Source organism: Lycium ferocissimum, chromosome 6 (genome assembly GCF_029784015.1).
Source record: "Lycium ferocissimum isolate CSIRO_LF1 chromosome 6, AGI_CSIRO_Lferr_CH_V1, whole genome shotgun sequence".
NCBI lineage: Eukaryota > Viridiplantae > Streptophyta > Magnoliopsida > Solanales > Solanaceae > Lycium > Lycium ferocissimum.
This window is the reverse complement of record NC_081347.1, coordinates 70736749-70756093: the sequence shown is the minus strand read 5'-3', so window position 1 is coordinate 70756093 and position 19345 is coordinate 70736749. Positions and strand designations below refer to the sequence as shown.

The 19345-nt window shown below is 35.4% G+C and overlaps 2 protein-coding genes and 1 long non-coding RNA gene across 5 annotated transcripts in view; 1 reads left to right on the top strand and 2 right to left on the bottom strand.

Moving 5' to 3' along the window:
* Window positions 1-7058, top strand: part of LOC132060282 (ankyrin repeat-containing protein NPR4-like) — a 58393-nt gene extending 51335 nt beyond the window's left edge. For 2 of the 3 annotated variants that reach the window (XM_059453242.1, XM_059453240.1), the window contains 2 exons: window positions 5655-6091; window positions 6441-7058. In XM_059453242.1, the coding sequence (XP_059309225.1) occupies window positions 5655-6091; window positions 6441-7055 (1052 nt within the window). In that variant the 3' untranslated portion in view covers window positions 7056-7058. The remainder of the gene's footprint in view (window positions 1-5654; window positions 6092-6440) is intronic. The other variant, XM_059453243.1, reaches the window with a different exon arrangement.
* Window positions 882-5321, bottom strand: LOC132060285 (uncharacterized). Its single transcript, XR_009415911.1, has 2 exons — window positions 5216-5321; window positions 882-1057 (listed from the first exon to the last, which is right to left on the bottom strand). It is a non-coding gene; the product is annotated as an uncharacterized LOC132060285 (long non-coding RNA).
* A 3635-nt stretch (window positions 7059-10693) lies between the features above and the next one.
* LOC132060284 (ATP-dependent Clp protease proteolytic subunit 2, mitochondrial-like) lies at window positions 10694-15111 on the bottom strand. The gene is made up of 2 exons (XM_059453246.1): window positions 14813-15111; window positions 10694-11211 (listed from the first exon to the last, which is right to left on the bottom strand). Exons 1-2 carry the CDS (start codon window positions 15102-15104, stop codon window positions 10793-10795), a joined length of 711 nt encoding a protein of 236 aa, XP_059309229.1. The 5' UTR covers window positions 15105-15111; the 3' UTR covers window positions 10694-10792.
* Window positions 15112-19345: the final 4234 nt, after the last annotated feature.

Here is a 19345-nt window from a genome sequence, read left to right as displayed (position 1 = left end):
TTTGTGAACCCTAAAACTAGGTTGCACATGTATGATGGTACCGAGTTTTAGTTGTCCTGCATAAATTATAAGAGCTTTTAAGATTAAGGTTTTGAGGTGGACTTTCAGATTTTTGAAACAAAATTGTCTTATTGAAATAAAGACAATTTTATCAGATAAAACTGGTAGCAAATCAAATGTCCACTTCTGGGATTATTTGAGTAATTGTTGAAGCATTCTACCTTACAGTTATCATGTGGATCATGAGAAAGACAATGATTTATACTATTCCCACACCTCACAAAATTTGGAAAACAACAAGTAAGTTAATATTTGATCTCTTATGGTGGCATTAGCATGCAATATTTAATATAGGCCTAAATCTTGTCTAGAAAAGTAATTCACATATTATTAGCACAAACTACGTTGTTGATACTAACTTTATTACACCCACATTTGCATATAGTCCTCTACCTATATAGGCTAATCTATTTAGCCAAATTTTCAAAATCTGCTTATTATTAAACGTATTTTTTGTCAGGAGTTTCAGCAAAAGTACTTTCGGTTAGTAGTAGTTTGTGTTTGATCAAATTATTTGATAAGCACTTTTGTTGGTATTACAGAAGCAGTTTATATTGGGCCATTCTTTTCAAATATTCTTTTGAGCGCCAAATTACGAAAGAAGAGTGTAAAGATTCACTTTTAAATTGCTAGTATTGTTTCTATGTCGATACATGATTTGAAATATTTATTATGAGAGACTTTAATTAAGTCTTTCAATTTCATTTTAATTAAAATGTAAAAAGTAAAATCCAATAACCTTTGGTTGTAACTGGTCAATTTCTCCAGCAATCACTTGATACTGCTTCATATATTTCAAATTTCCTTATTTATCAAAAAAGATCAATACATATGGAGTGGGAGCCTGTTATGAGACTTTGGTCATAGATGTGTTCTCGACAACGCATGAGTTTAGACTTCCTCTATACTGTTCGAATAGTTTGGTACATTTAAAATATTGTGCAAGTGTATTTTGTCTTGAAAAAGTTAAAGCCACTTTTACTACTACTCAAAGACACTTTCTTGTTAGGATTTAAAATCCCAAATCCGACTTTTGTAAGCAGATTCCCAGGAAAGATTGGAGGGTCACAGCTGGACCACTTAAATACCAATCTCCTTAGACGTAACCTACTTGCCGTGATGTAAGCGAAGAATAAATAACACACATGTATTTATAGTGGTTCACCCTCGATGTAGAGCTACGTCCACGCTGGGCTGCGCATCTTATTAAAGAAGAAATATTACAAGTGTTTACAACACTCGACCTCACAACCCCAATCCCATGACACTCAAGAATTTTACCACACAAAATTCTCTCAAAGACCTTCTCACTTAGGCCTTTCACTAAGAGTATTTCTCTTAGATTTTTTTCTCTCTTTGGGATGTGTTGTCTTCTTGATTTGGTGTGTTTAGCAAATGAAAGCTTCCTATTTATAGGTGTGAGATGAACCTCGATGTCATTGGTGACTCGAGCAAGCACTGACAATTTGCCAAATACAAGGAAGATGTTTTCTTCCTTAAAACAAGGGAAGTGTTTTCTTCCTCAAAACAAGGGAAGTGTTTTTTTCCCTAAAATAAGGGATGGACCAACAAATCTCTCCCACTTTGAAGACTAATTTTAATTTGTCTTCACGCTTTGATCGATGCGAGCGACTCTTTCCTAGTTTCATACTTCGTGTGGCCAACGAGCCGAACACGGCTTCGCTTGTCAACATCACCACCGTTGTCGCATTAACATAACCTTGCAATCCGTTTTGATTTTCGGAAATCTGAGTCAACTCGAGCTACCTTTCGTATATCGAATATCCACTTCCGCCTCCCGGTGTTGTTTTTCGGATTGCTCATAAATCGGCCGACAACTCCCACCGCATGTGCAATGTCCGGTATCTTGTCCATGCTTTTCTCATCCTCGGTTGTCGACGATCGGATCCTTTGACACCGAAAGTCTCGCCGAGAGTGTTGGCGGCTTGGCATCATGCATGTTGAACTTTTTGATAACTTTCCTCACATATTCTTCATGAGCGTTTGATGCCCTCTTTCGTTGAAATCCCTTGCAACCTTTTGCTTTATAATGCCTTCTTCCCGTTGGGTTCTTCCTTTATCCGATAAACCCATTTGTTTTGCAATGCCTCTTTATCCTTTGGCAATTCGGCTAATTCCATTATGTATGATTTGCCGATAGGGAGTCCATCTCATCTTTTACCGGCTCCCACTTAGTCGATTCATCGACTTGTTTTCTTCATAACATTCGGCACCCCTATCGGTGAGTAGAATGTAGTTGAGGGATGGAGAGTTCTGGTGAATCGGCTTCCCGATCCTGGATGATCTACCCAGCTTCGTGATTGGCGTCCGTCGATTTGTTTCGTCCGCACTTTCATCACATCTTCTCGGATTATTTGTTCCTACTGCGCCATTGTGACTGGCTATAACTGTGTGTGGAAAAGTCCTCAAATCGACTATTTCCGATTCCTTGTCCCTGACATTCGAATTTTTTGCAACTTGTCTTTACGCACTACCTCTTCATTGAAGACAACATTCCTGCCGGATGATCTTCCGATTTTGTTCATCCCAAAATCGATAACCAAGCTTTGTCACCATAGCCAATAAAGTAACACTTCTTTGATTTTGGATCAAGCTTGCTTCTAGCCGTATCATCATTATGAACATATGATAAGCGTACGAACACTTCGAAATGAAAGATTTACCTTCGCCACTCGGTACTTTTCCGGAATTCCCGAAATCCAAGGAACCGACGGTCCCGGTTAATTAAGAGAAGTGCCGCGGTATTATTGCATCCGCCCGGAATGTCTTGGGCGATCCCGAGTGTATTCTCATACTCCGAGCACGCTCGTTCAACGTTCGGTTCATTCTTTGCTACTCCATTTTGTTCGGCGTTCCAGAATAGTCTTCATCATCTTGATTCCATTATCGGCACAATACCGTTTGAAATCACCATCAATGTATTCTCCGCCGTTGTCGGACCTCAAACACTTCAACTTGAGGTTTGTTTCATTCTCGACCATGGCTTTCCATCTTTTGAATACACTAAACACATCGGATTTATTTTTCATAAAATAAACCCACACCTTCCCGGTTGAATCATCAATGAAGGTCACGTAGTAGTGTGATCCTCCAAGAGAGGAATGGTTGGTAGGTCCCACGTCGCGTGCACCGAACCCAGCCTTTTCGACCTTCAACTCCTCGGCTCGCATTTGAGAAGCTTACTCGCTTTGTTTTCGAGAAACGGCTACCGCGCGTATGAAGGTCCACCGTCAGCTCGAATTAAGCCATTTGTCTGTAACCGTCCCTCTCGTCGATATGTCCCAGTAACACAATGCCACAAATCGTCTTCTGTGTTGTGACCACAACGTAAGTCACGGCAATTTAGTAAATCGTAAGTAGTGCCAATGTTTCCTCGGCCAACTACCATAGCACCTTTCGCCACCTTCCAAGACCCGTTACCAAAATTGAGATCATATCCTCATCATCAAGCCGACCTCCGAGATCGGGTTTCGCATCGGCTTTGGAACATGTCTAACTTTTGTAATCTTCCACGAGGATCCATTTGACATCTTAATTAATGTCCCCCGTGCCAACAACGTCTAGCTCTCCATCGGCTAAATAAACTTTGCCGAGATTCCCGGCCACGTAGTTTGTCATTATATCATGATGTGGGGTGGTATGAAAGACGCTCCCGAGTCGAAGCACCTAAGAGTCTATCTGTCATTAACCGGATAATATAACGCATCCTTGTCTTCCGTAACGGCGTTGATTCCGGCCCACTTCTTCCATCCTCCTTCATGCTTTGCGCCTGCAGCTTTTCTTGAAGTGACTTTGGTTTTCCACGGTTCAACACTCACGTGTTCGTCCCGGTGTGGATTGACCCACTCGCCATTCCTTGACTTCGATCCGCCCCTATTTCGGTTGTAGTTTGCAGCCATTACGAAATTTCGTTTTCAACATTAAAAGCGAACCCGCGACGCCTCTCCGTAATGGCCCCGCACTTCCCATCACAAGGATACGATCCCTAACATCGTTGAACTTTAGTTTATTCTTTGAAATAATTACTAACGCCTTCCCATTGGTTCCCGCCTATTTGGTAGGGATGCCAACAAAATTAGAGCTTGCACTTCATCATCGAAATCAATTTTTACCGATGACAATTGATTTACAATGGTATTGAATTCATTTACGTAATGCGCAAATACATGAGCATTTTCCATCATCTTTAGATGAAATAGTTTCTTCACGAGAAATACCTTATTATTTGCCGAAGGCTTCTCATACATATCGACAATACCTTCATCATATCTCTGCCCCGGTGGTCTTTTCCTTTGCTACGTTGTGAGCAACGTTCTTTGAGCGTCGACCGAATGACTTTAACTTGTCTGTCGAGGAGATCCCAATCACCTGCATTTCATACCCTCTGTTTTGGACTCGCAGGTTCATGAAGTTTTTACGCTCATATAAATAATCTTCAATTTGCATTCTCAGAATGCAAAATCTACCATCAATTTACCGATGCCGTGCGTGGTAAATCTTCGCCTCCCATCGTTTCTAAATCACAACACAACCTCGTTGCTCGATACCGATTGTTAGGATTTAAAATCCCAAATCCGACTTTTGTAAGCAGATTCCGGGAAAGATTGGAGGGTCACGAAATTTGGACCACTTAAATACCAATCTCCTTAGGCAAAAGGAACCTACTTACGCCGTGATGTAAGCGAAGAATAAATAACACACGCGAGATTTATAGTGGTTCACCCTCAATGCGAGAGCTTACGTCACGTTCTTTGCATCTTATTAAAGAAGAAATATTACAAGTGTTTACAACACTCAACCTCACAACCCAATCCCAATGACACTCAAGAATTTTACCACACAAAAATTCTCTCAAAGACCTTCTCTTACTTAGGCCTTTCACTAAGAGTATTTCTCTTAGATTTTTCTCTCTTTGGGATGTGTTGTCTTCTTCAATTTGGTGTGTTTAGCAAATGAGAAAGCTTCCCTATTTATAGGTGTGAGATGAACCTCTTGATGTCATTGGTGACTCAAGCAAGCACTTGACAATTTGCCAAATACAAGGAAGATGTTTTCTTCCTTAAAACAAGGGAAGTGTTTTCTTCCTCAAAACAAGGGAAGTGTTTTCTTCTCTAAAATAAGGGATGGACCCAACATTTCTTTCTCTTGAAATTTGGCCAAACACCTTATCTCTTCAAACTAAGAACTTCTTTTTTGAAAAATAAACACTTCTAGTTTCCTGATGTACCTGAGTAGGTTAATCACATTCCTGTAAGAAAGTGTTGACACTTACAGAACTGATTGACAAATGCACTAAGACGTGTGATAGGGAGTTGGACATAGAAAATATCTAAGTTATAATGTTAATAATAGTGACTTGTGATAAGAGCAAAATAGTAGTAGATGGGCCATGACTTCATGTGTTTGGGGACTATTATGTTACTCTTGTGATAGTTTGTTCCTACTCTATACTAGGATAATTGACAATACAGTTTGATGTAGTGGAATAAAATCTTCTTAAGAAATTTATCATCTCATGATGCACTATTTGTTAGTTCCATATCATGTTCTAAGAAAGTTGTTATTGTTTACAGCAAGACCAATCAGACAAATTAGGGAAACAAAATTGATGCATGAAGCGGCTCTTAAAATTGTGAAATGTCTTTGTGAGGAACTTATGAAACATTATTTCGCTGAGGATATGGAGCCAGTACTTAGAACGGCACTTCTTTCGGCGGCAAGTTCAGGAACTTCTGCAATCATAGAAGAAATTATAGAACGCTACCCAGACGCAATTTGGTTTGCTGATTCTGAGCATCATAACTTATTTCACCTTGCAGTAATAAATCGTTATGAGAAAGTGTTTAACCTTATATATCAGTTAAGTGCATATAAATATTTGGTAACAGCAAATGAAGACACTTCAGGGAACAATATATTACATATGGCTGGAAAGCTAGCACCCCTTGGCCGCCTTAATCTTATCTCTGGTGCAGCTCTGCAAATGCAGCGTGAATTACAATGGTTTCAGGTATGAGCTTCACCTTTATAACTTGGTTCAAGAACCCAAGTGGTTTAATTTTGTTTATTTTTAGGTTTTTTGGGGTATGCTTGTGAATCACTTTGTTTGAAGGAAATAATTAGAGCACGCCTTAAAATGCAAAATAGTTATAATGGAACAGTAGAGCTCATACCATAAGCTATTTTAAGAAATTAACGGATCGCCAAGAAAACCACCATAATCAAATGTCAATTGACGATTGATGCCAGGCATGTAGCTTCAACTAATTAAGGAAACTTGTCTATGCTTTTGGCTACTGTCCTTAGCATTACCTGTAAAATGCTTGAACATTTCCATTTTGGTATCTATGTTTATGTAGGAAGTGGAAAAGTTTGTTCACCCAACATTCAGATCAAAGAGAAACTCTAATGGAAAAACTCCAAATATGGTGTTCACTGAGGAACACAAGGAATTGGTTAAAAAAAGACAGAAATGGATGAAAGAAACTGCAAATTCCTGCATATTTGTGGCAGCCCTGACAGCAACAGTAGGATTTGCGGCAGCCATCACTGTGCCAGGTGGAAACAACCAAAACAGTGGTTTTCCACTCTTCTCCAACGAAAAGGCCTTCACGGTTTTTGCTGTTTCGGTTGCATTCTGTCAATTCTCTTCTGTTGCCTCTGTGCTAATGTTTTTGTCTATCCTCACTTCGAGATATGCAGAAGAGGATTTTCTTAAACGACTTCCAAAGAGATTAATTCTAGGCCTTAGTGCGCTATTCGTTTCAATGACATCTCTGATGATAGCATTTGGTGCTACGATTTACCTCATTTTTGGTCAGAAAAAGCGATGGATACTCATTCCAGTCGGCATAGCAGCCCTCATTCCAGTAAACCTCTTTGAGTCCTTGCAATCTCCTCTCTTGTGGGATATGTTTATGTCCACATATGGTCCAAGCATTTTTCGTAAGCAGGGATCGCGTGTACTTTACTAGCAAGCAAAGGCTTGTTCTTCTTGTATTTGTGTTTGAACAAAGGGAAAGTGAAAACTGGACCACTAGCTGATTTTTATTTGTGTTGGAAGACAATTTGTGTTTGAACAAAGGGAAAGTGAAAACTTGACCTCTAGCTCATATTTATTTGTGCTGGAAGAGAATTTGTGTTTGTCTTGCTTTGTTTCCTTATATTTCCTAGTACATGTGCTTTAATAGTGTTCTCAATTAGCAGTATACTTTAAGACAATCCTCCTTCATTATTCATTCATTGTTAAATTTTCATTGAATCACAGAGGAGATTGTAGCTTCTCTCTTTCTACTTTTATTCAGCGGAAACTATTAGTCGTTGTAATTTGCCTTGCTTTTGTGGCTTGTCTTTGGTAGAATATTTATCACACATGTATAAAAGATGTTGAGAAAAAAGTTCTGAAAGCTGTTGAGGCAAAATGAAAACTCGACATGTCATAAGAAGAGCTTATGTTATATGGCAGTACTCTGAATTGTTCCATGGATAGTAAGTAAAGAAAACATAGCTAGGTGAAAGTATGAAATTGATCTTTGGTTATTGGAATTTTTTGTAATAATTTTGAATGGTAACTATCATAGCAAGGGGGAAAAGAACCTTATAAGACTCACAAAAAAGATCAACCTTTGTCGTACAGAAACTTTTTAAGGTTGTGATGTTCAAGCCCTGCATAACAAAGGCAAAGGCAGACCGGTGCACTAAGTTCCCACTATGTGCGGAATTCGGGAAAGGATCGGACCACAAGGGTCTATTGTATGCAGTCTTACCTTGCATTTCTGCAAGAGACTGTTTTCACAGCTTGAACCCATAACCTCCAGGTCACATAGTAGCAACTTTACCAGTTACGCTAAGGCTCCTCCAACTTTATCAGTTCAAGCCCTGCATGAGGTTACACAATTTACAGCTTAAAAAGGTTTTCTTGAGGTAGCTTAAATTCCCCAAGGAAATGAACAAACTTATTGTGGAGTTGGAAACCAACTACATTACTACGGTATATAAGGGAGAATCCATGAGTTTTGTAGTCCTCACAACTTTATAGTTTTGATTTTTGTCCTTATTTTGGCCCTTATTTACATAGTTACCTTTATGCGCTTTGGTAAATTTCAGAAAGCTTGATGGCAATTATATCCCAAAAGACAACAAAAACTTGGCAATTATCAAGAATTTTTTTCAAAAGTTAAGGGCCCACATATTACTCTACTCCATAGCACATATTTTCTTTTTTTGCCCAATCTCCATAAAATCTACATTTTCACATGGACAATTTATTTTTCATTTTTCATTTATTTTTTAAAGTTGCAGCAATGCTAAAAACGATTCAAACTTTTTGCACGGATTGCCCTTCAAAGGCGTTGGTCTTTAATATTTGCCCTTCGCATAAAAAAGTGGGCCGAAAATACCTCGAGGTTCTGGGTTCGAATTCCAACTCAGTAAAAAAAAAAAAAAATCGCAAAGGCAAGGCTTCATGAAAATTCTGTTTTAAGGTAGAAATTTGCCTTGCGAAATTTTGCAAGGGAGAATTTTTTTTTTTTTTTTTTTTAAACTCTACTGGAACTCTACAAAAGTTAGGCCTTAAAGCCTAGGCCTAACTTTTACCCGAATAGACCTAATTTTATACGAAATTCTGTCTTGCGATTTTTTTCTTTAACTGAGTCGGGATTTGAATCCGGAACCTCGGAGTATTTTAAACTAAGGGAAAAGAATAAACACTAGCAATTTGAGGGACAAAAATTAAAGATCACCCCCGAATAAGGGCAATCGTGCAAATTGCCCAAAGGGATTCAAGTCTTTTCATTGTATACTTGTTAAATTGGCAATATGCAATGACTTTTTGTGTACCTCTCCTTTAATAAAATAATAGCAAGAGATAGGATTATATATATAAAACTATATATGTGTTAAATATATGTACTGATATATTCCTATATATGTGCACCCACAGTGAAAGACTAACTATCTCAATGACTTAAACTATTTTAAGAAATAACTCAAAATGTATTTATTTTGCATTTCTTTAGGCTACTATTTATTGTTCAACACATATGTCATATCTTTGCTCAGTTTTAATCTAACCAAATTTTTTAAATGTTAATAATTTGATGAACTTACCATGTTTTTAACAGTATTTATAATGTATCATTTTATACAACTTTCTTAGTCCAAGTTATAAAGTATACAAATTAATATATTTGCCTCCATTTTGGTTTGAAAAGTTACCAAAGTGCAATTTCATGTAAAGGTGTAGCAGTTCGAAAAATAAAAAATTAGAATTGTTGTTTCGTTATTTATATAATCCTTATATATAGTTAAATTTATCCTCATTTAGATAAGTTAATTTTTATATACTATCAAGAAACCATATAAAATTGATAATATTTAATTAAGGATAATTTAGTGAAAAAATTTCTTAATTTCTAGGTATGAGTGATTTGTTAGAAAACTTTTTCAACTAAAACATTTGTTAGGTCTTACTTTACATTTAAATATGCCTTACGTCATATGTTCCTCACCATATCTTCTCCCTATTAAACATCTAATATTTTACTTCTTTAGTGATATTATATGTGCCTACAAATAAAGTAAAAACATCTAATATTTTACTTCTCTAGTGATATTATATGTGCCTACAAATAAAGTAAAAATTATTGAATGACATTGTTTAGTGTTGAAAATGAAGGTGGCATAATCTTTAACATCTCTTGTTTGACTAACCAAAAATGAATCTTTTTAAGCATTAAGCATGTACAAATAACTAAATTGATTCTTGAGGTTCATATGAATTTAGGTTATGTATTAAATTCGTCTAAAACTAAGGTTAAAAAAACATATCTGACTAGCATAAAGTCTTGACACATAAAATAATGAGTGAAAATCAATAAATATCAAAAGAAATCTATTTCTATCTATAAATAAAAATCGCATGCTCACAAATTCATAACAATACAAAAATAATTTCCATTTTATGATCTTCGACGAGTTGTAATTATCATACTTTATCATGTTAGTTTATAGAATATCGAATCACTTACGTCCTTTTGTATTTGCTAATTTTCCTAGCAAACTTATTTCCTCATAGATTTTTTTTTTTTAAAAAGACTATCCAATTTTATAACGAACAAACTTTAATAATTATGAAAATTTATAAACAAAATATGAATAACCTGCAACTACATTAAATTAATTATGTACCAAAAAGGTGACAAATTATACTTATTTGATAAAACTTACGCATTATTTTTATATTTTGAGTTTGGCTCCAGCAACTAGTTTCTTATCTAAGGACAAAATCCAAATATTTATTAGAGTTAAGAATCATTCAGTATTCCACCTATTTTTAGTAAGAAACCAAGAAAAGAATCAATGGTTCAGCAACAAAATGAAAATCAGTAAACTTAGACCAAAAAAAAAAAAAAAACTTACTCTTGCAAAGTGCTAAAATTTTCAGGTTTATTAAATACCTGTAGCCCAAAAATTAGTACCAAAAGTTACTTAAGGGAATAAGGTGAAAATTTCTGGTGCTCGACTGTTGTGAGACTCAGCTCAGAACAGCAGTTTTAGGCACATAATTTGAAGTTAGTTTTAGAGGATGCTTTCAATCTAATCCCAGAAATGACTGGGAAAACAAAGTAATGAGATATCAACTCATCAAAGTAAATTAGCGCATGGTAACGTTAACAAAGACGACAATGTAGAGTGAGTCTTGCTGCAAATTCTAACTTGATCCTTTTTCTTTGGCTTCATTACCAATAGCATCAGTTACTAAAGCCATTGGTCTTTCATCTATAACCTCGTCGATTATTCCAAACTCCTTGGCCTCTTCCGGTGTCATGAAATAATCCCTATCCATATTCTTCTGAATCGTTTCAATAGGTTGTCCCGTATGCTTTGCATATAAATCGTTCAAAGTATCCCACACACGAAGAATCTGTTTAGTGTGGATTGTCAAATCTTTAGCCTGCCCGCTATATCCACCAGAAGGCTGATGAATCATAATCGAAGCATTAGGGAGAGATCGTCTCTCACCTTTTGCGCCCGCAGCTAATAGAAGGGATCCCATTGAAGCTGCTTGACCTAGGCATATAGTATTAATCGGAGATCGAATGTACTGCATTGTATCATAGATAGCAAGACCTAGCAACGCAAAAAAAAGATAAACTGAGTCAGTGTTTCAGGAAAACTACAGTAATGTCCTTAAAAATGAGCACATAACTTAAGGAAATGATCTTGCAATTTTGTCCTGCCAAGGTATCAGATAAAGAACAACTAGACGACAGATTCTAAATTAGCTACAAGTTCATCGCAACCCAATGCCAAGCCACTTTGTTCAAGCTTTAATCACAGAAATAGAGTATCAGCACATTAACCTGACCAAAATAGAAGTACTCGTCGAGCTATAACCACGCATATTGTCAACCAACTTTGCATATATAATTTGAGATTCTGTAATCCAAACTGGAAAACAAAACTTAATTGTCAGGTCGTTATTAGCAGAAATACGTGCTCTTTTGTTTGAAAAAGGACAGACTTTGGCCAAGGTCTAGTTATAGTAAGACCCAAGGCATTCCACTATAACTTAAGATCTCTTTCAGACCAAGTATGATGGAAGTTATCACAGGCTCAGCAATTATTAGGCACATTCAATATATTAAATCGGTCTCACAGTCAGACATAGTGTTGATTGCACGTTGGAATCAAATCATAGATGACATTGACGCAGTATCGTACTAACTAAACGTCAGTGGATATGCCTTAGATGAGAAATGAAGTCAAAATTACAAAAGATTAAAAAGCTAGCAACTTTCTCCAAAACAACAGAACAAACACTTCTTCATACTCGATTCACAAGAGATATAAGAACAAACTTAAAACCCAAATATGCAGGTTAAATCATAACACTTGGAGAGCTCATTATCCTGTTCTTGTATTATCAGTCCAACTCCCACATCAAATATGAAAGCAAATCACGATCAATTAAAACAAAATGGCACTCAGGGAAAAAGATAATAGAAGTTTTTTTCCTCATAAGATTGAGAAACTGTAAATAAGCTAGGGGAAAAGGTTAGAAGCTTAACCATCTAGGTCAGGAACAAACAAATAATTGTGGAATTCGGGAAAGAGCATGGAATAAATGAGGATAATATTTCATCCCGAAGAAATTAAAAAAAATAACAGCAGCTTACTAAAGCCAAACATTTACCGTGTCCCCTTTTGTGCCCGATGCTTTATATCAATACAGAATAGCTCAATTCCAAATTAGGCTGAGTCGGAAAATATGAATCCTCTCTATCCATTATACCCAACACAGGTCCATTTTATTCCAATGCTAAATACAGGAGTAATTTTAAGGCAAATGTAGGAGTTTACTGCATCTAACACTTTCCCCTACAATGACACACAACTGTTCAACTAAAAGAAAATGCAGTGACGCTGGACCTAATGTAAGTATAACAACAACATCTTAAGCCTTAATCAGCCTATATGGAAGTGCTCTATATGAGCTTTGTGTCCTCAGAAGAATACGTTAGCTGTTTACATAATCTTCTCAAAAATCAAATCTTTTCACAAATCACATTTTTGTTTCACTTCTCCCTGTAAAGATTTTTTCCCTCTGAGGATGCAAAAACTAAAACTCTACAAAACTACATTCGATTGTCTTATCCCAGATATAACCAACAACAAGAAATTACTTTAAGCTAAATCCCAGTTTCATTTCCACTTCTCTCTGTAAACGTTATTTTCCTCTAAGGAGATACAAAAACTAAAACTCTACAAAAGTACATTCAATTTTCCATCCCAAAGACAACCAACAACAAGATAAAAATCAAATCTTGAGATAGAATATCAAATCTCATTTCCAATTTAGCTAAATCTCAATTTCATTTCACTTCTCCCTGTAAAGATTATTTTCCTCTGAGGAGATGCAAAACCGAAAAATCTACAAAACTACATTCAATTGTTTCATCCAAAAGACAACCAACAACAACAAGATAAAAATCAAATCTTGAGATAGAATAATGAATATCTAATCTCATTTCTAATTTAAGCTAAGGGTGTGTTTTGGTACGGAGGAAAACATTTTCCAGAAATTGTTCACTTTTCACATGTTTGGTTGGTCAATGTTTATGGAAAACAAGAACCTTCCTAGCGGAAGTACAGAAAACAAGAACCATCCTAGTGGAAGTACAGAAAACAAGAACCATCCTAGTGGAAGTACAGAAAACAAGTTCTACCAGTGAATGTCTCATCCCCCACCCCCCCACCCCAAAACACACCCCACCCTATACCGCATCTCCACCACCCCGCACCCCTACCTCCCACCCCACACTTTGTTTAAATTTTATACAAATGCTTTTGGACAATATTTTCTGCATACATACCAGAAACAAGAAAAGAAGTAAGAAAATCACTCCCAGGAAAACATTTTATCCCAAAGACAACCAATAACAGCCAACAAGATAAAAATCGAATCTTGATATTGCATATCTAATTTCTCTTCCACAACCACAAAGCTTATAAAGCCAAAAAAAAAAAAAAAAGAAGAAGAACCAAATCAAAGCGAAACAATTAGAAAACACTGACCATTAGTAACGGCCCCACCAAGAGAGTTACGGAACCTGTGGATAGGCTTAGATGGGTTTTCAGATTCAAGAAAAAGAAGCTGAGCAATGACAACATGCGAAGTTGCATCATTAATTGGACCATTAATGCAAACAATTCCTAGTGCAACTACGGAAAACAAGTTTTATGAGAGGCATTCCACCCTGATTGTCTCATCGCCACCCCCCCTCCAACACACCCCACTGCTACCCTATACCCCACAACCCCCATCTCCACCACCCCGCACCCCTACCTCCCACTCTACGCTTTGTCTAGATTTTATACAAATGCTTTTGGGACAACATTTTCTGCTTACATACCAAACACACACTACATTCAATTGTTTTATCCCAAAGACAACTAACAACAGCCAACAAGCTAAAAATCAAATCTTGATATTGAATATCCAATTTCTCTTCCAATTTAAGCTAAATCCCACTTTCATTTCCACAATCACAAAGTTTATCAAAAGCAAAACTAAACCAAATTTTACCCCCCCCAACCCCCCCCCCCACCGCCACCCCATCACCGCTACCCCGCACCCCTACCTCCCACTCCACACTTGTCTAAATTTTATACAAATACTTTTGGGACAATATTTTCTGCTTACATACCAAACACAAGAAAAGAAGTAGGAAAATCACTTATAGGAAAACAGTTTCCATGGAACCAAACACACCCTACATTCAATTGTTTTATCCCAAAAACAACCAACAAGATAAAAATCAAATCTTGATATTGAATATATATACTTTCTCTTCCAATTTAAGCAAATCCCACATTCATTTCCACAACCACAAAGCTTATAAAGGCAAAACTAAACCAAACTTTACCAAAAAAAAGAAAAAAAGAGGATAATTTTGATAATATATAATCCAGCATAATATATTACATCCACGTAGCCATATTTTTAATTTACATCCGCATAGCCATCTTTTTTTTCACAACGGTGTTTATACACACGATATACAACATTATACTTACTGTAGATAATGTAAAAAACTTATATAAAAGTGCATAATAATGTATAAAAGGGTCATTTCGGGTAATATTAGAAATATGGGTCATTTCAGGTAAATATTTTCTCCAAATAGACATAGAGTGTTATTTTCGCAAACAATTAGAAAACACTAACCAGCAGTAACAGCCCCACCAGGGGAATTAAGGTACATGTGAATAGGCTTAGATGGATTCTCAGATTCAAGAAAAAGAAGCTGAGCAACAACAACATGTGAAGTTGCATCATTAATTGGGCCATTTATGCAAACAATTCTCTCCTTTAAGAGTCTTGAGAATATATCATATGCTCTTTCACCTCTTGAAGAATGTTCTATCACCATTGGTATTACCCCATAAAATCTCTTATTATTCAAAGGGGTTTCAATGATTCTTTGGTTCCATAGTTTTTGAGCAATTTGGGTTAGCATTGTTGAATGTATGAAGTGAAAGTTGAGATGAATCTTGAAATGGAAAAAAGAAGGAAAGTGTGAATTGAAAGTATTGAGTTTTTTGGGATCTATGGTACTCTAATTTGGTGAGAAAATGACAAAGTGGTTCCTTATGTTTTCGGGTAGGTTCAAAATAGTCCCTAAGTATATAATAACAACGACAACAATCCAGTGTAATTTCACGTGTGGAATCTGGGGAGGCTAAGATGTAAACAGACCTTATCCTGACTTTGTGGGTAGAGAGTTTATTTTAGATAGTTTGATTCTTTTAAGTTTGTCAAACATTAACACTTAGATTTGATGGAAACTATATATATATATATATAAATTAAAAAAAGAGCGAGAACTCACATTTAGAGGTATAATTTTTGTTGTTTCTGATATTTTTAATTTTACTTTTAGAGACTAGGGTAATTTTTTGAGGTGTAATTTCTACTATTTTTTAAATATTTTTTAGTGTCTAGTGTAATTCTTTTTGTTGCATATTTTAGGATTCGATGAGACTTTATTGACGCTTATAGTTAATTCCAATGTTTTCATCAAATCTGACAGACTTTTACGAAGACTAAAAGTACTACGGAACTTTTACCAGAAGTGATTCTTATGTTTGAGGGTAGGTTCAAAATAGTCCTTTAAGTATGCACTTAAAAATTTAGGTTCTTTAAGTTTGCCAAAAGTTAATTTTGATTGGTGGGATAAGAATAATAATTTTAGGATAAGTTGTAAAATTATTTTATTCCACATTTGGTAATAGTATTAATTAATCTCAGGATTATTTTATCCCGCCATTTGTGCTAAATGGTGCGATTACTATCCCAAATAGGTGGGATAAAAAAATCTCATGAAATATCATTGTTTATCCCATATCACATATGAAAACTCTGTCGATTAGATTTGACTGGAATTATAAGGAAATTAGGGAGAGCTCACATTTAGAGATACAATTTTTGTAATTTCTACTATATTAGTCTTATTTCGAGAGTTCGGTATAATTTTTTAAGGTGTAATTTATGTTATTTTTTATATATGTTATTAGTGTCTAATGTAATTTGCATACTTTGGGATTTGACACGATTTTAATACTCCGTACTGTTTATAGTTAAATCTTTCTTTCCACTGTCTTGTCAAATCTGACCGTCATAGTTTGGTAAGTATTTTAGGGAGACTAAAAATACCAATTTTTGACAAACTCAACTGACCAAAATTATTAAGTCTTTTTTTTTTTTTTTTTTTTTTTAACGGAGAAAGAAGCTTGCTTTTATTACTTTTTGGAACAAGGAAATTAAATACTAATTACCTTCTAAATTATACTCCTTCTGTTTCAATTTATGTGAACCTATTTTCTTATTAATTTGGATTAAAAAAAATGGCCTCTTTCTATATTTGGAAGCACTTTACTTTTATGCAATGATTTATTGCCACACAAAATATATGTGACTCATTTAAGACCACAAGTTTAAAAGTCTTCTCTTTTTTCTTAAACTCCATGTCCAGTCAAAAGGATTCACATAAATTAAAACGGAGGAAGTACTACTGTATAAACTTTAGTACACAAACCAGATATATAAGCACGTGACAATGCAACAATACTAGTCCCATTAATAATTTTGCCGTGGACTTTCTCAGCAAGCTACTTGCTTCACAATCACGGCGTGACGAAGGCTATTCATTCCTATACAAAGCACCTTACATATCATTGAAGTTGCGCGGACTCTTCACTTTCAAAGGCGCATCTGTGTCTTATTCTCAAAAAACTTTTTTTGAGAATTCGAGACACACCCGTTGACATATTTGAAGAGTCTGAACAACATAATGTATCATGGATTATATAGCTTGCCATATTGGACGTGTATCGATTAAAGATAACCTATGAGAGATGAAGTATATTGTTGGCCTTGAATTTGGAGTTTCAAGCAAACAAGAGCTTGCTAGCTTGATAATAAAAACCAAAACCTCTTTTACTCTATCTTCAGGATACGGAAGACGTTCATCTAGCAAATCACTAAGCTGCACATGATCTATGTTGATGAATTTGTTAGCAGCGTAATGTGAATATCAAGATGCTTTCCTTTGATTATCTCCAATTTTATCGGATGTCCCCAAAGGGACTCCTTTGATTATCTCCAATGGTAATACTCCAAAGCTATAGACGTAACCTTCATCGTATATGCAAGCTCTGAAACAATTTCCGAAAAGTATTTAATAGTATAAACGTGTAAATTTAAAACAGAAAAGGGCCAAATATACCTCCTGTCAAGATTTATTGGAAAAGGGTCACTCTTAACTCATCTTACCCCTTCCCTCTATTTCTCCTCCCGTTCAAAAAAGTCTTTATTCAAGATGGACACCAATTGGCGCTGAGTTGTTTCCTTCTTTCATTTGATTTTTGAGGTGAATGCCAAATTTTTTAACTTGTTGAATGTGACAAGGTTAGAACCACCTCATCACTCTTAACTCATCTTACCCCTTCCCCAGAGTTAAGAAAACAAAACCTATTTAAAAACGAAAATAAAAAAATTACATCTTTCCCTAATGGGTATTTCAAAATGTTATCTTTAGAGGCACCCATGTAAGTCTAATTCTTTATAGAACTAAAGTACCAATTGAATTTCTCCTCTTCCAGCTCAATGTGAATTTGAGTTGTTTCCTTCTTTCTCTTTGTTAAATTTTTAGAAAGAAATTTTCTCATTTTCTTTGAACAATTAATTGTTTACTCGTTTTCTCTGACACCAAATTTTTTAACTTGTTGAATGTGACAAGGTTAGAACTACTTGTGCAAGATAAAATCATGATCAAACTAGTCGATAGTTTGACGACTATAATTTTCACATTCTACGCAGGGACTCATCTAGAGTTAAGAAAAACAAAACCAAGTAAATAGTTAAACTTACACAATCCAAATACATAAAAACGAAAATAAAGTAAAGAGAAACGTTAACCCATCTCTGCTACTGGGCTGCCGCTGCGATTCTGCTACGGTGATGCGGGCCTTGGGACTCGAGTCTAATGTCACATGCATCAAAATAGAAGAAAAGAATTAGTAAGGGAACCAGAGGGCACTTATCAAACTCACACTTGATTCCATACATAAGGCATTCTACTAATACAAAATCACATATGTTGAGCACCATATTATTGTTTTTAGAATAAACTGAGTACACATTAATTCTTCCGTAACAAAGGTTTTTAAAGCCAAATAAGTTTGAATTTTCAACAAAGATTACAAAGACATTAAATTGCTGTAAGTATACAACAGTAGATGGAATATGAGATTTGAAGTTGATTTTGTTGTGTTTATTTGAAAAATTACATTCTAATGATTTTGAAAGAAAGAGAAAGTAAAAAGTGGATATGCATTAATGGTAGTAACTCCTAAAATTAAGTATTATTAATATTTTAGGAATGTAAAAAGTTGTATTTTTGTAATTAAAAACTTAAAATTTTGAATAAGTTGTATTTATGTAATTTTTTTAAAATAGTTGTAGTCTTTTTAATTACCATTTGAAAAGGTTGTATTTGTGTGACTTTCCCTTTGAAGAATGCATAAAGTGGGAATCGACTGTGACTAACTAAAGCTCTTGGGATACTTAATCAAAAGAAATCACATGTTTACACTTAGAAATATAAAAGAAGAGCCTTACTCCAACACTTGGGAAGCCATTCATCCTTTAGCTAGAGTAAAATTCAAAAATGACTTTTGTTTACTAGTTTAGGAACAAAATAGATAAAAGGTTGGGTCATATATGTCAAGCAAACTTAACGCGCTACTGTTCAAATTTCTCTTGAAGCTTAACCAAAACACGTCTCTGCAAACGTAGTGATTTAAAGCTATTGTCTAACAAAAGAGGTAGGTGAGTTAAGCTAATTCTTCATTAATCACTTGAACATTAAACGGATAGGGGTATGAACTGATGAGAAGCGAAACTCATGTACATATGGTTTCCAACAAACTGGCAACGTCTTTTAGTCTATTAAGACGCAAAAAGAGTTTCACGATGAAAATTCAAATAAAATGCAAGAATGGTAACTAACTGTTTTAAAGGGAGAAAAGATTACAACATTTTTTTCATGAAATTCTTTAGCATTAATAGTGTGGGACGGATCTTAGCTTACAACCAGGGGTGGATCTACACCATTGGGTGTGGGGTTCGTGGGAACCCACAATTTTTATCCAAATCTTGTATTTATAATGTGAAACTCTTCAAATATATAAGAAATTT